Below are 16,494 nucleotides of genomic sequence, written 5' to 3'. Positions count from 1 at the left end.
AAGCCAGGTACGGAAAGACAAACACTGCATGCTCTCACTTAGATTAAAATAACTAAACTCATGGAGATAGAGAGTAGAAAGAAGGATGGTTACCAGAAGCTAAGAAGGGTAGTCAGTTGTTGGGTGGGCCTGGTGGAAAGGGGGGCATGCCTAATGGGTACAAAACATAGAAAGAACAGTAAGACCTAGTATTTGCTAGCACAACAGAGAGACTATAGTAAACAGTAATTTAATCATACATTTAAAAATAACTAAAAGAGTGTAATTGGATTGTGTGAAACACAAACGATAACTGCTTGAGGTGACTGATACATTATTTACTCTGATGTGATTATTACACATTGCATACCTATATTAAAATATCTCATGTAACCATAAATACATACACCAGGTACTCACAAAAATTAAAAATTAAAAAAATCTGAAAGTGTGAATAAATGATGTCTGATACTCTCTTCTCTCTCCTTTAACTCTTCCAAGCCTCCTAAGGGTTGATTTCGTTCTAAGAGGCTCTTTTTCTATCCCATGCTTTATCATTTTGCTGAATTCTCTCCTAATGCTTTGAGAAAGCAGAACCCATCCTCCAGTTTAAGGGTCTGCTCTGGGAGCCTGCAATGGCTAGCAGGAGCAGTGACCTTGAGTTTCTGCTTCAGTGAGGCTAAGATTAAATGTCATCTTGCCTAGAGGCTCATGTTTGGATTAAAAAAACGAACACAAACCTCAACTCACCACTGATTTTGTGGTCATTTCAGACCCATCTATTCTGTAAGAAGCCCTGTTATGCAGACCTCTGGCACAGTTATTTTTCATTTTGGGGAGGATGCCCTCTGTTTTTTCCTTAGACAAACTGCTTCTTCTCTGACACTCTGCTTTGTGGCATGGATTTTGGAGCATCAAGTCTCCATTGTGTAATTTACTTACTAGTACGGTCAAATAAGTTAGTTAGAAAAAATCTCAAAAAACCATTATTATAAGCAACCACTGTAGTCATAAAGAATCAAGTAAGTGCTCAACTATCCCATGGTATAGGTAGGATTTGTGTCACCTTTTCCCTTCTGTTCATCACAGGATTTGCTGCCTTTAATTTGAGGAAATCAGGTCAAACCAAATTAGGCTCCCATATCACAACCTCATTAGGTTGTACCAACTCAATACTTATTATATGAAGTTCAAAACATGCTTCCTGTGTCTTATTTAAACATTTAAAAATAAGGCTGGGTGGGTCAGGAGTGGTGGCTCACGCTTGTAATCCCAGCACTCTGGGAGGCCAAGGTAGGCAGTTCACCTGAGGTCATGAGTTTGAGACCAGCCTGGCTTGAACACGGTGAAACCCTGTCTCTACTAAAAATAAAAAAAAAGTTAGCTGGGTGTGATGGGAGGCACCTGTAATCACCGCTACTCGGGAGGCTGAGGCAGGAGAATTCCTTTAACCTGGGAGGCAGAGGATACAGTCAGCAGAGATCGTGTTATTTCACTCCAGCCTGGGCAACAGAGTGAGACTCTGTCTTGAGAAGAAAAACTGAAAAACCAAAAAAAAAAAAAAAACAAAAAAAACAAAAAACCCAACAAAAACACTAGGTGCAGTGGCTCATCCCTGTAATCCCAGAACTTTAGGAGGACAAGGTAGGTGGGTCGCTTGAACCCAACTTTGAGACCAGCCTGGGCAACATGGAGAAACGTCTCTACTAAAAATACAAAATTAGCCATGGGTAGTGGTGCATGGCTGTAATCCCAGCTACTTGGGAGGCTGAGGCAGAAGAAATGCTTGAACCCAGGAGGTGGAGGTTGCAGTGAGCTGAGATTGCACCATTATACTCCAGCCTGGGCAACAAGAGCAAAACTCCACCTAAAAAAAAAAAAAAAAAAAAAAAAAAAAAAAAAAAAAAAGACCCTGCCTCTACAAATAATAAAAAAAAATTAGTCGGGCATGGTGCCATGTGTCTGTGGTCAAAGCTACTCAGGAGGCTAAGGCACGAGGAATGCCAGAGCCCAGGAGGTTGAGACTTCAGTGAGCCATGACTGCACCACTGCACTCCAGCCTGAGTGATACTGTCAAAAAAATAAAACAAACAAACAAAAAACCCCCCACAAAAATACAACCATAATAAGGCAGTAGAGTCTTTTAATCTCTATGTCAAAATCTTACACACACACACACACACACACACACACACACACACACAAACACATTAAATATAAAAATCTGGAGAGCTGTTCCTATGGAATGGAAAGCTAGATACCATGAGAATTGAGATAATGAGGAATGGAAACAGAACGGAGTGGAGATTTATTCTGGGCGAGGCTAAAGCGATGTAGAAATATCAAGCAGTAACTGGACAGCACAAGGCTGGCAGCCCCCACTGTCTACTCTATCAGCCTTAATTTTCTATTCTCAGAGTCACTAAAAGGTTGCATAACAAAAGCTGATGACTATTTCTCTCAAATGTCTTATTTTAAATGCACCAGTTGCCTGAAATAGAGTTTCCATCTCTCTACTATTAGCATAATAGCAGGGATTCATTTATTACATTAGTGAGTTAATCTGATATCTCAGTGCCCAAGGGAATAAAACATAAGACAGATTTAAGTTCGGGGTATGACAGAAGGCTGACAGTGATGAACAGTGGCAAACAGAGAGCAGAATGAGGTGGTGTGGTCTAAGGTTTGTGATTGCTTCAAGGGGCATATTTTACCTAAACTGCAAATCTAAAAGATTCTTCAGTGATACTCTGCTTACAGTTTAATACACACACACACACACACACACACACACACACACACACACACACACAAACTCAACTTGTTACTCATTTATTTCTATGACAACGATATGTCTGTGTAACATTACATCATTCTCTCTGATAGGTCAAGTCCTTGCCCAGATTCAGAGACAATAGGCAGTTTGGTATTCAAAATAACGAAAACTCAATCTCAGCTGTAGCATTAACCTCTGGCTCTGCTATTTCCTGCTTCCAGTACCATCCTCAGATTACTGACTCTTTTCAGTTCAGGCAGAAGCTACCTCATTGGGTAGCCTATTTTTGAAGAAGATCAACCACTTTTTGGCATCAGTAGAATATCTGCACCTATATCTAACTTCCTAGTAAGGTCAACACATTCAGAGTAAACAACTGGGTGTTGAAAGCCCAGGAAAATGGACTAGAAGGGATAACAATATTGTGTTGCCTCTGAATTTCTCCTTATACCACAGAGATACATACATATCAGGCACTGCCTTACCTGGTGTGATTTTAGAGGCATGAATTTGTTTTCCCTGATCTACTAAAATACATTAGATGCTTTAGAGACAAGCTGAAGAGAAAGTGGAGAACAAAAGGGAAAACAATGTGCAAGAAGTGGAGGCTGAAGGCCACAAAGACAAAGCCTGCCTCGAGAGAGTACTGCTAACCAGATCCGCCAGAAATGGAAAACAACTGCAGCCAGCTTCTTTGAAAGACCAGCTTGGTTTGCCAACAGCATTAAATTCTTAGTGAATTTCCATCTCATTGACCTAGGGAGCCTTAAGCACTGAGATCAACACTTCAGTACTTTGTAACAAGGTTGGTGCCAGCCAATGCTAGGGACGGGACTGAATTCCAACTGAAATGAAATCTAAGAAAGCTTTTTTTGGTAACTCCTCATCCTGTTTACAATTTTACTCTCTGCCATTAAAAGAAATAGGATGATCTCTCAGCAGCCATGTTATTCTCTGTCATTAAGGGAAATAGGATGATCTCTCAGCAGCCATGTTATTCAATCACCAAGGAATAGACTATATAGGATTTGAAGTTGGAGGTACCTGCTCCTCTTGTCCCAGTGCATCAGCCAGTTGCTGCAAAACTCCTAGTTAAAAGACAATGTTAAGAAGGCAAGCCTGCATAGTCATGATATGGCTGTATAAAAGCCATATTTCCTCCTTTGAGAGCCCCTGAGGATTTCATCTGTTGTAAGGATACTATTAATTCAGTGGTATTCTGGTTGCCTTGGACCTTAGCTTTGGATCCTCTGAGATGTCCCAGGATCTAAGGTCCCACACCAGCTAGCAAAGTTTCTCTGGGAACTGATTTCAAAGTTTTTATTAGGTAATTCTAGATTAGTTTATTTTTCCTATATAGGTAGCTGCCAGTTCTACGTATTACGTATTGACAACAGTACTAGTAAGATTTATGGTAAAATCCTTTTGGGAACATCATACAATTCACAGAAGAGACTCAGATTGTTTTTGTTTCTTTTTAAAATTTTGTGCTCCAAAATGATAATAGCAGAAGATTGCTGTCGCTATCCGATTAGCCACAGGACTTAACTAAGGTACACTGGAAGGGTCTATAACTGTAGAGGGAGGGGAAGAAAAAGAACATACCCTGAATGCTTATTTGTATTCATTACTATTCTAGGCATAATACTGTATGACCTCACTTAACTTCTCAACAACCCTAGAAAAAAGGCATTATTATTGCTCTTATGTAGATAAAAAAGACTAAGTCTTAGTAACACTACGTAACTTTTTCCAGAGGTCACAGTTCCGAGAAGAGGCAGGATTTATATGCAGGTAATTTGACTCAAGAGATTATGTTCTTTCCACTACAGCATGTTTCTTTAAAAAGTTTCCCTCTCATGGAAAATACTACAATGTCTATTGCCTCGCTTAATGTCTTCATCATAATCTGGAACGAATTTTCTGGTGAATCAGCATGGAGTAGGCTGAGCAGCATGGCCACAGTACAGTTGTCTCTAATAAGCCCTGGTGAAGGACACAGTAAAGGGCAATAAAACCCCAGCATGAACACAGAGTTTTATTCTTTCTGATAAGTCACATGTGAGGCATAGTCAAATCCGGCCTCTTCTTTTTGAACCAAAATAAGTGCTGCATTTGCCAGCTATGTTGTTGGTGTCTTCTTTGTTTCTGCGAAGTCAGTAATATTAGCTTCTGAAAACACCAACTTTATTAAAGGAATACTTCTTTAAAAATGTTAGAATAAAGGAGTAAAAAGCACACCCCACCAGGATGCCAGAGAACTAGGTTCTATGCAATAAAAAGGGAAACAGTTTCATATCTAGTCTGGTTTAAGTTGGGAAAGATTCTCAAGTCAGGTTCAAGCTCACTGGGAGAGTGCTGGAGTAAGTCAGCGATCCTGCCATCCATGTGGGATGGGAAGTGGTGGTATCTACCATGCACTTGCCGTCCCTATTCTAGCACATGCCCCCTCCCTCCCACGTATTAACTTTATGACTGTGAGCATCTTAAGGCCTTTATAGCAAAATGAGGACAACGACGCCTTATTTAACTAAAGTCAGCATCGATAGACCAGCTGATCTCTTTAAATCTTTTTCAGCCATAAGGTTTAAAATTCTATTTTCCAGTATGAAGCTTAGCACTGGCTGGACTTTAATGGATTTAGTCATTGGAAACTTAATAATAATAATGTTTTTAAAAGGGCAACAAAAATTTTGAAATTTTGAAACGATTCTGCTCTAGGTCAAAGAGATGAACAGTATATAAATTCTTTCTTCATATCAGAATAATAATACTGAGGAAGTCAATTAAATGGCTAACTTAATTATAGCCTGTGAACCCTGTGGCGTCAGCGAAAAATTATTTAGAAAAACACAGGAATGTAGGGTAGCAGTCTAAATATCTATGCAGGTGTTGACTCTTAAGGAAATAACATTGTGAAACAAACTGGTTAACCTCATTATAGCCTTGCCTTGAGAAGAAACAGAGATGATGTCTTTTCTACGTGAAATGTTCAATGAAGAACACTTCTGCTTTCAATACTCATACTCCATGCAATGAACAGAAAAACAGACTCCAAATTGCATATTACAGATCTGTGTCTTACCTGGGATCACAGAGAAATTTGGTTTTCTCTCCTTCTTCTCTCCAGATAAGCCATTCTCGAAAAGAAGGATGCACAAACATGCGAGTCATGTCTCTGCGCTTGATTAGGAACATGGAGAGGTTCTCCATTCTCTGCTGAAAATCCTCCCATTCTAGTGTGCCTTCAATGCTCCCAGCATTGATGGCCTGGAAGATATGCTCATCAGTCAGTGGGTGGAGAGAGGCCACTGCCACATTCAGGAGAGGCATCACCCGGTCAAAGGAAGACTGGGTTGGGAACTTCATATTGCATTGGAGTAAATAAACCTCTGAGAGTGAAACTGGAACTACTTTGTAGCTAGAGCTCTTTAACACTAGATAGCCTTTCTCTATGAGGTCAAATGTGAGTTTCAGATATAGATAGGACCCTTGACTGAGGGTCTTGAGATGAGAACTGAGTTTGCCAAATGTAGTATTGTCCATTTTGCCATTTAGTGAAATGTTATTCTGGATCTCTGAGCTGCTGTGTATCCGGTGCAGGATGTAAGCCTGCAGGTCCTGGTCTATGGCTTCATTCTCTTCTAGTCGATCCAAAAAAATCCTATGGAAAGGCAGCAGCTTGGTAATTTCCTAAAACAGATGGAGAGAGAGAAAGAGACAGAAAGACCTTCAGTTTCCCCTAACTCTTGTGATAAACTATGAGGTTCACACAAATTTACTCTGAACTTTGAAATGGCCAAAGAGGGAAACATGATCAAGTATTAGTATCCATAAAGTAAAACAAATTAGTTGCATAGAAGGGACATGACTTCTCCTAATATTGAGATTTATGATAAATTTTTAATGGGTCTTTGTAAAGGGTGCTTTACAAGTGATTTCATGATTGTTATTCTCAACAACACTCCTGAAATAGAGTGCTGTATAACTCTTTTGTTGTAATTTTTCTCAGTGTAAACCAGGGCATAATGCCAAGTACAAGTCAATAACAGAAATGTATAGGATTCAAAGAATGTCTTGGAAAAACTTGGTTTTCTAAGCCTCCTAATAAAATGACTATTAAAAAAAATTCCCATACAACACAGATGTATAAAATGACTATATTTAAATGCAGGCCTTCTGGAGATACCTTAGCTGAAATGAACACTTCTAACAGTAGGAAGCTTGGCACCTTGGTAATCTGTTGTAAGTGCTATTGGGGAAAGTGATACGGCTTTGTGGCTACTCCCAAGCACTGAATTCCATCCTTTCCTACCTACTTACGGACTTTGCTCCTGTAAGTACCCATTCTCTCTCCTGCATCCTGACCTTCACAGTTGGGTCACACAGACAAACTCCGTATTATTCCTTCCAGCTACTAGCCTGTAGCTCTCATCCCATTTTTAGCAAACGTTTTCTCTATTTGCTATTTATAATTTTTTCCTTCCCATTCTCTCCTCCATTTGTTCCAATCAGGCTGCACCCCTACCACCCTTAATGAAATGGTTTGTGTCAAGGGCATGAGTAACTTTCACTTTGCCAAATCCAGTAACAGAGTTCCAGTTGTCATCTTCCTCAACCTCTCAGCAGTGTTTGACACAATGCATTTCGCCTCTCTGTACTTGTTTTGCAGTCACTTTCTGCAGCTTGCTCCCAGAAAAAGAATGCTCTTTTCTCCCTTAGCACACCGGCCATTCTTACGCTTCCTTTTTTGCTGGCTCCTTTTTTATTTCCCAGCTCACTCAGGGCTCTGGGCTCTGTTCTTTCCTCTTCTCTAGCCATTCTCACTCCCATCAATAGATTCTTTAGTCCCATGGTTCTAAATACCATCTATATGTGGCTCATGCCTAACTTGGTGTTTCTAGCCTAGTCATCTCCCCTGAGGCCCATCTTATATCTCTGTCTACTCAACATTTACATTTGGGTATTTCATAGACAATGTGACCAAATCAGAACTATTTTTGTCCCCCTCCATAAAACTCACCCCATGTCAATAAATAGCATTACCACTGACCCTACCACCAGACCCTAGAGGATATCTGTGATCTTTCTATTGTCCTCAAATCATCATTCACCCATTTGCTCACAAAAAACCTGGGATTTATTCTTGAGTCTTCTCTCTTGCTCATATCCACATTCAGCCCATCATCAAGTCCTTTGATTCTCCTTCAAAGTGCAGTCCATTGAAATATGACCATTTCATGTGGTCTCCATCATTACCACTCTAGTCTAAGCCACCATTACCTTTTACCTATACTTCTGCTTCAATTCTTTATCCCCTACATTTTATTCTGTAGATAGCCACTGACAGAGATCTTTTAAAAAGACAGATCAGATTTCATCACTTTTAAAGGAGAGGCCTTTCCTATATATCCTATCTAAAATAACTACTATCCAGTTATCCCTTCTCCCTATTTTGTTTTTCTTCATAGTACTTAACACCACCTATAATTTGAGTATACATATTTTTGCCTATTTTTTTGGTGTGTTTCTTACTAAAATATAAGCTTTAGGAGGAAGGATGGGCATATTGCCTGTCTTGTTCATTTTGAATCTCCAGTCCCTAGAACAGTCCCTGAAATATCTAAAGACTTAAGAAATGTTTGTGGAAATAATGATGATCTAAAGACTTAAGAAATGTTTGTGGAAATAATAATAATGATAATATAAATGAAGGCTCATTTTCTAAAACCCAATTCTTTTACTGTCAGAAATGAAATAATTTTTAAAAATTCTTAGTGAAGTACTTTTTCTGTTAGCATAGTTGAAAAATTAGTCACCTACTCTATCCAGAAACACTTAAAATTTCTTTTGAGACTACCCACAATATTATGTGACAATACGTAGCATACCTTTGGTCAAGTAGTCAGAGATTGCATTCCTGGAGGTTTCTTTCATTCGTCTTTCATTTTTAACAATCAAGCTACTAAAAATGATATGTTATATCATTTTTAGTTGTAAAGATGGATTTATATTGATTTATCCATATCCTTTAGCTCAAATTACTTTGAAATTAACAATAAACATCTATAAGGTGGTGGCCAGGATTTCATCATGGAAGACAGTAATGTTAATTGGTCAATATATAGGAATAATGCTAAGTGCCTGGTCGGGGAAAGGAGGGATTTAAATGCACAGACTATTTCTGTACATTAACACTTATGACAAGGGGGGTCTGCATCCAAATAGTGAGATGAGTGTATAACATCTGAGATTCTAATATTTATCAAAGGAGGGAAGTAATGAGAAACATTTTTCCAAACCAAGTGTGAATATGTACAGAATGGGATACTGACTCAGCTACAATGAGAATGTTGGGGAAAGTATAGTCAGACTTTTATCTTTAGCCCATATATTTTTACAGGCTCAGTCTCACATTCCTGGTCTTTCTTCCAGGCTGTTAAGTGACCAGTGAGTGAGCAAGGAAAGTAATTAGAAAAAAGCAAAACAAAACAACTTATCTCCCAGCTGTAGTAAATTTAATCTAAAGCCCTAATATTGCCAATTTTTGTTAGAGGAGGGCGGATATAGAATAAAGTCCATCTTCATGCTACAGAAGAATTGTTTAAGTAGGAGCAGAGAGAGGAACCAGAAAATCTGATTCTTGGGTGTAGACTGAACTGAACTTTGCAGAGCATTAAATGATTAAAAAATGTTAAACAAAAGTCCAAGTGTTAGAGATTGTCTTTACACTGCTGTCGCCAGAACAGTCTGGAAAAATTGATTTTCTTTTCATGCTATTTTGAGGGACATTTTATCAAACCTCATCCAGAGCAACAGGAATGGGACTCAGAATCATGTACAAAAAATATTCTTTCTAGATCATATCTCTCAAAATATTACATTAATTCTTTGGGAATTATTCTTCTTAAGGCTCTAGGACATAGTAGAGGTTTAGGGAACTAGGACCTAGAATTTTTCAGTCTAAGCTCTTTCCAAGAGGAGTAATCTATGGTTTAAAAGCAAACAAACACATACCTGTAAACTGGTCCTAACTGTTACAATTAATTTGAGCCAAGAAGGAAATTTTCCAATCATTTTACTCAGAAACGATACAATTGTATCTCCATAATCCGGTTTGTGAAATTCTGCTTCATTTAATCCATCAATTAAAATGATGAAATCTTCATCTGGGATTTTTCTCTCTAAGATAGAAAGAAACAAATTACTTAATAACTACAAACGGATAAATGAGTTCTTATTGGATCTTTGGTCACATATCTCTTTGGAACAAAACATTAGAAAAGGCTTGCATGTGTTTAGTGAATGCTCAGGGTACAGAAAAATACACTTAGTAAATTCATTTTGCTTTTAATCAAGTGTGAAAGCTTTTGTCACATATTAGTATATATATGTCACCATTTTCAGAAATATCCATATTAATAGTTGTTAGACAGCCTGGGTATTGGAGTTAAGAAAATTTGCACAGGAGAAGTCATTTTTCGCTTGCACACAAAAAAGCTGAGTAGAATGTGTTCTGTATATATTTTTTTCTATTTGATAGCATTAAAGACAATGGTATAACATGTTCTTTTGGGAATGTTCCCAAAAAGGTTTATGTAAAGTCTAAAGCAGTATATAGGACTGCATGTGAATATGTAGTGGGAAGGAAGAGACAGAGGAACAGAGAAAAAAGAATCCCAGGCAATAGACAGAGCTGAACGACGTGGGCTAGATCCCAACACCCTAGCAGCTTCCTAGACTACACCTAATGCAGCCGCAACAAGACCATCCCTTGCATGATCTTCCCAAAGGTGGGGGAGTCAAGTGGGAAAGACAAACATCAGCTATGTTTCTACCCAGTTCTCTCTTAGACTCCACATGATCCTATACTGACAAAATCAGTTTAATCTTAGGGCTATGCTGAAGGAGCAGCTTGGTAAGATTTCAGTCTTTTCCATTGGCTAAATGCTTACTGATTCTTGATTAAACAATTAAAGATTTAAAAATCTCCAAACTGAAAGAACACTTTAGTCTAAATGAATTGCAAGTAACAAGTAAAAGTTATTAGTTAGCAGGACCTCACAGGCTCTGAAGTGGGGAAAGCAGAGGGAAGAGAGCAGCAATCATCAGATACCTGGAGTGAGAAACAGGTTTTATCTGAGAAGGAAAACGAAGATGAAGTTGAGGACAGAAGAAAATGTCTGTGGACTTGTATACAAAACTGGCTCTTCTGCCTTTAAAAGTCAAGACCAACTGAAACTGAACATGCTATTTTGTTTTCATATTTGAAAATATATAGGTCTTTTGCAATGATTAATAAGCCTTTATTAGTTTTCTCCTAAAGCATAAACTTTGTAAAAGAGATTTAATTTCAATATCCAAAATACTGTAAGTCAGTTCTCAAATTATGTTTTAATAATTACTTTCATCTGCCAAGTTTTTAGGGAGCAAAATGAACTATGGATTCCAGCTCTATTAACAATCAATCACTACCAATGGAATGGTATTCTAGATGATGAAGCACTAAGAAAACATGAAATTCCTTTGGGAGTGCAAAGTATTAAGGAAGAAAAAGGAGTTGCTTGGAACTAACTAGGAGTTACTCAAACAACACATGGGGTCTGTTATGTTCTTGATTTTGAAGGCTTTGGTTCCCTTAAGCTTAACTGTGCCTTTAATTTCCAGAGAGGAATTTTCTAGTTGCATTCTGCCTTGCCAAGTACCATCAGCTAGTATCACTCGGTGTGCGGGAGCTATCTATCCCTGTACTAGTTCAGGAGAGCCCACTGCAATGTTTTCAAGTTCTGCTTGTTAAACAGCTGGTAGCCTGAAATTGTCTAGGGTGGGAATATTTTCATAATAGAAATTGGCAAATATTACAGATCAGCCCTCCTCTCCCAGGTGGCTGTTAAAAATTTACCAACGCACCACTGTCCCCACCATTCAATTATACCTCTTTTAATCACTTCAACTAGGTTCATTCATAAGAAAGTCACGACCTTCAAGTAGAGAAAACAGCTGACGATAATGCATCTGTTGAGATTTGGGAGGTCATTGCAAACACATTCTCAAGCATGAAGATCAGTAATGTGTACTAAATTAAGGTCTAGACATTTTAATGAATGAATAATTGATTTTCTAATAAAGTTACATTTTCATTTGCATAAATTCTTAGTAGATTAATCTCATGAGTAAAGTAATGTATCATTTCTTATTTTTTATTTTTTATTTTTTGAGACGGAGTTTTGCTCTTGTTACCCAGGCTGGAGTGCAATGGCACGATCTCGGCTCACCGCAACCTCCGCCTCCTGAGTTCAAGCAATTCTCCTACCTCAGCCTCCCCAGTAGCTAGGACTACAGGCGCGCACCACTATGCCCAGCTAATTTTTCTATTTTTAGTAGAGACGGGGTTTCACCTTGTTGACCAGGATGCTCTCGATCTCTTGACCTCGTGATCCACCCGCCTTGGCCTCCCAAAGTGCTGGGATTATAGGCGTAAGCCACCACACCCGGCCCCTCATTTCTTATTTTTAAAAGGGAGCACTTGCCTTCCCCCTTAATAAAACTAATTCTTCTAAATTCTGGTTATTATTTTTTTGAGATTTTCCCTGTTTTGAAGGAATTACTTATAAGTCACTTACTAATGTAGGCATCACAAAACATTTCATCATTGAGGAAGGAGGGCATATCTAAAAATCTCACAGTTTTTAGGATTCAGAACAATAAATGCAAATAATTTCCTAATGCTACTAATACTGCAAAACAGTGAGAACTGTTCCTAAAATAATTCATTTTCCTTTTCTAAATAAGGTTTCTCAATTGTAAATTTAAGAGGTAAGATATTAATGATCTTTAGATTTTGCCTTTCAAATGCAACCAGCCTACAAGAATGCTTCAGTATGTTCGCTCATTCAAATTTCTGTAGAGTAGTACTTTAAATGAGTAGCTTACAAATTTTTATAAATAAAAATAAATTGGGGACTAATAAAGGATTGCTACTCCATATTTTGCCATGTAAGAACATGTAAAATATAATTACCATCCATGATCACCATTATTTCATAGAATAAAAAGTATTTTAACATTAAAAAAGTAGGAGGGACATTATCTAATCTTTGCATACATATATATGGAAAACTACATTCTATCTACATCCATACAAATTCTGAGCTGTTGCTATTTTCTTATTTCATCATGGACTAACTAAAAACTTTAAATGGACTGGTGCTTAGGAGCCACTGCTCTAGGTGACAAGTCATGAAAAAGGCTTCCCAAGCCCTTTAAAATCCTTATTTTTAATCCCTTGTAAATATACATTCACCATGGATTCCCCACTGCCTCCATTTACATGTGTACCTAATACATGAACTTCCTTCCTTAGTAGTTCCATTCTAAGACTCTACCTAGGTGTCTGAGAGAAATAAGAATTACAGAGACTGCAAAAGAAGAGATAGTAGCTAATACTGAAGTCAGAATTGAATCTTAGCACATAAGATTCTATTCCTGGTATATATAGGCATTGTTCAAAGTGAAAAAGAAGACTCAGATCAGACAATATCTTTGTTCAGAAAAGCTATACGTAACACCTGAGTTATCTTTCCTTCATTGTGGTAACAAATTAGTATCTCAGCTGAGCATGGTGGCTCACATCTATAATCCCAACACTTTGGGAGGCTGAGGTGGGAGGATTGCTTGAATCCAGGAGTTCCAGACCAGCCTGGGCAACATAGTGAGACACTATCTTTACAAAAAATAGAAAAAAAATTAGCCAAGTATGATGGTGTGCTTCTGTAGTCCTAGTTACTCAGGAGGTAAGGCAGGAGGATCGCTTGGGCTCAAGAGATCGAGGCTGCAGTGAGCTATGATTTTGCCACTGTACTCCAGCCTGGGTGACAGAGTGAGACCCTGTCCCAACAAAACAAAACAAAACAAAACAAAACAAAACAAAACAAAACAATTTGTGTCTCCTTTCATTTCATATTGGTAGCTAAAGCAAAACTTTTTCATTTGTTTTATATGAGCATGTGGATGTAAACGTATGCATTTTAATCACTGTACTTACAGAACTTTAAAGTGCTGTGAAAAATACTGACTCAATTTTCAAAGAAAAATACATAATTTGAAATCTAGTTTCTGACTCTAAATTCAAAGTGTTTTCCACTGAAAAAACTCCAGCTGTCTTTAAAAAATAACTCTATTTAAAAAATTATTGCAATAAAATTTATATATGGTGAATCACAAATATCTTAACTATACACTTTGATAACTTTTGACAGATATATGTACTCATGTATGCAACACTGTGATCAAAATATAGAACATTTCTATCATTCTGGAAATTTCTGTTAGGTTCCCCTTCAGTCAGTCCTCAATAGGAAACCACTGTTCTGATTTCTATCACTGCAGACATGTGCTTCTTTTGCTCAACATGTTTCTGAGACTCTTCTACATTGAGTGTACTATTATTTTGTCCCTTTTTTTTTTTTTTTTTTTTTTTTTTTTGAGACGGAGTTTCGCTCTTGTTACCCAGGCTGGAGTGCAATGGCGCGATCTCGGCTCACCGCAACCTCCGCCTCCTGGGCTCAGGCAATTCTCCTGCCTCAGCCTCCTGAGTAGCTGGGATTACAGGCACGCGCCACCACGCCCAGCTAGTTTTTTTTTTGTATTTTTTAGTAGAGACGGGGTTTCACCATGTTGACCAGGATGGTCTTGATCTCTCAACCTCGTGATCCACCCGCCTCGGCCTCCCAAAGTGCTGGGATTACAGGCTTGAGCCACCGCGCCCGGCCCATTTTGTCCCTTTTTAATACTAAGAAATATTCAATTGAATAAATGTACTATAATTTATTTATCTATTCTGCTGATGGACATTTAGTCTGTTTCCAGTTTTTGACAACTATGATTAAAGCCGCTAGAAACATTCTTGTACAAGTCTTTTTGTAGATGTATGTTTTCATTTCTCTTGGGTAAATATGTAGGAATACAGTTGCTTGGTGGTAAAGTAGATGTACACTTAACTTTATAAGAAATTGTTGGCTGGCTGTGGGTGGTTCATGCCTATAATCCCAGAACTTTGAGAGGCTGAGGTGGGAAAACTGCTTGAGCCCAGGCGTTTGAGACCAGCCTGGGCAACATGGCAAGACCCCATCTCTTAAAAAAAAAAAAAAAAAGCCAGGTGCGGTGGTGTGTACCTGTAGCCCCAGCTACTCAGGAGGCTGAGGTGGGAGGATTGCTTGAGCTGAGGGGGTCGAGGCTGCAGCGTGATCATGCCACAGCACTCTAGCCTGGGCAACAGAGTGAGAGACCTTGTCTCAAAAAAAAAAAAAAAAAAGAAACTGACAAATAGTTTTCCAAAGTAGTGTACTATTATATAGTCCCTCCATCAATATCTGAGAGTTCCAGCTGTTTCTCATCCTAACCAACACTGGATGTTCTTTTTAATTTTAACCATTCTAATGTATGTAAAGTGGTATTCTCATTGTAATTTTAATTTGCATCTCCCTGATTACTCATGTTTAAACACTTTTTTATGTGCTTGTAGGCTGCTGATGTATCTTCTTTTGTAAAGTGTCTAAATCGCTTGTTCATTTAAAAACTGAACTGTTTGCATTCTACACGTCTCATAGACACAAGTACTTTGTCTTTCACACACAGAACACAGTGAATATTTCCTCCCCTTTGGTGACTTACTTTTCCTTTTTCTCAGTGGTATTTTTCTGTTGAGCAAATATTTTTAAGTTTAATGAAGTCTAATTTGTCATTGTTTTTATATGATTAATGATACTTTATGTCCTTAAGAAATCTTTACCTTCTCCAAGTTTGTGAATATATTCTATGTTTTTTTCTATTAGCTTTAGAGATAAAACTTTTCTATTTAGGTCTGTGATCCATCTCATACTAATTTTGGTGTATACTGTGAGGTAAGGACTGAGGTTCATTTCCCTCCACAAACATTTATCCAGTTGTTCCAGCACCATCTGATGACAAGAATTCTCTTTCTCTGATTGTTTTGGCACCTTTGAGAAGATCAATTGACTGCGTATGTGGGTCTATTTCCGGATTCTCTATTCTCTTCCATTGATCTATTTTCTATCCTTGCATGAATACAATCCTGTCTGTTGAATTCTGGACTTGACTCAAGCTGGATGATGAGGGCTCACTGCTACATTTTTAAGCATCATATCAGCCCCCATCCCTGAGCATGGTTGTTAAACATTTACTAGCATATCACTGTCATGACTATTACAGTAATCTGTAATTCTGTACATCTTGAAATCAGATCCTATCTTTCTACTTTCTTCTTCAAGAATGTTTTGGCTATTTTTGTTCCTTTGCATTTCTAAAAGTTGTCAATTTTTACAGAAAAATTCTGCTGGGATTATGTTCAATCTATAGAGTAGTTTAAGGAAAAACTGACATCTTCCAATCCACATATATGGCATATCTCTTCCACTTACTAAGTTCTTTAATTTCACTCTGCAGTATTTTCACTGTGCTTTCACTATGACTTACATATCTTTCATACATTTAAGTATGATTTTTTTTTTTGGTGCTACTGAAAATCGTACTTGTTCTACTTATTTGTTGCTATACTGAATAGCAAGGGGTTACTTGAATTTTCTGGGGGTTGGAAGCTGCAATTATTTGGAGGCTTATTCACTCATATGCTTTGTGGCAGAGCAGGAATGAACACTGGGACAGTCAACCAGATTCTCCCTGTGGTTTGTGCTTTGCAGCATGGTGAACTCAGGTAGTAA

General features: G+C 38.0%; 1 protein-coding gene across 9 annotated transcripts in view; it reads right to left on the bottom strand.

The window, feature by feature from the left end:
* The window catches only part of TANC2 (tetratricopeptide repeat, ankyrin repeat and coiled-coil containing 2), a 442,578-nt gene that overhangs the window by 63,674 nt on the left and 362,410 nt on the right, over nucleotides 1–16,494 (bottom strand). For all 9 annotated transcript variants that reach the window (XM_010330283.3, XM_010330284.3, XM_010330285.3 and 6 more), the window contains 2 exons: nucleotides 9,773–9,939; nucleotides 5,841–6,448 (listed from right to left, as the gene is read on the bottom strand). In XM_010330283.3, the coding sequence (XP_010328585.1) occupies nucleotides 5,841–6,448; nucleotides 9,773–9,939 (775 nt within the window). The remainder of the gene's footprint in view (nucleotides 1–5,840; nucleotides 6,449–9,772; nucleotides 9,940–16,494) is intronic.

The sequence above is a fragment of the Saimiri boliviensis genome, chromosome 17 (genome assembly GCF_048565385.1).
Source record: "Saimiri boliviensis isolate mSaiBol1 chromosome 17, mSaiBol1.pri, whole genome shotgun sequence".
In the NCBI taxonomy this organism is placed as follows: Eukaryota; Metazoa; Chordata; class Mammalia; order Primates; family Cebidae; genus Saimiri; species Saimiri boliviensis.
This window is presented reverse-complemented; position numbering and strand designations above follow the sequence as displayed.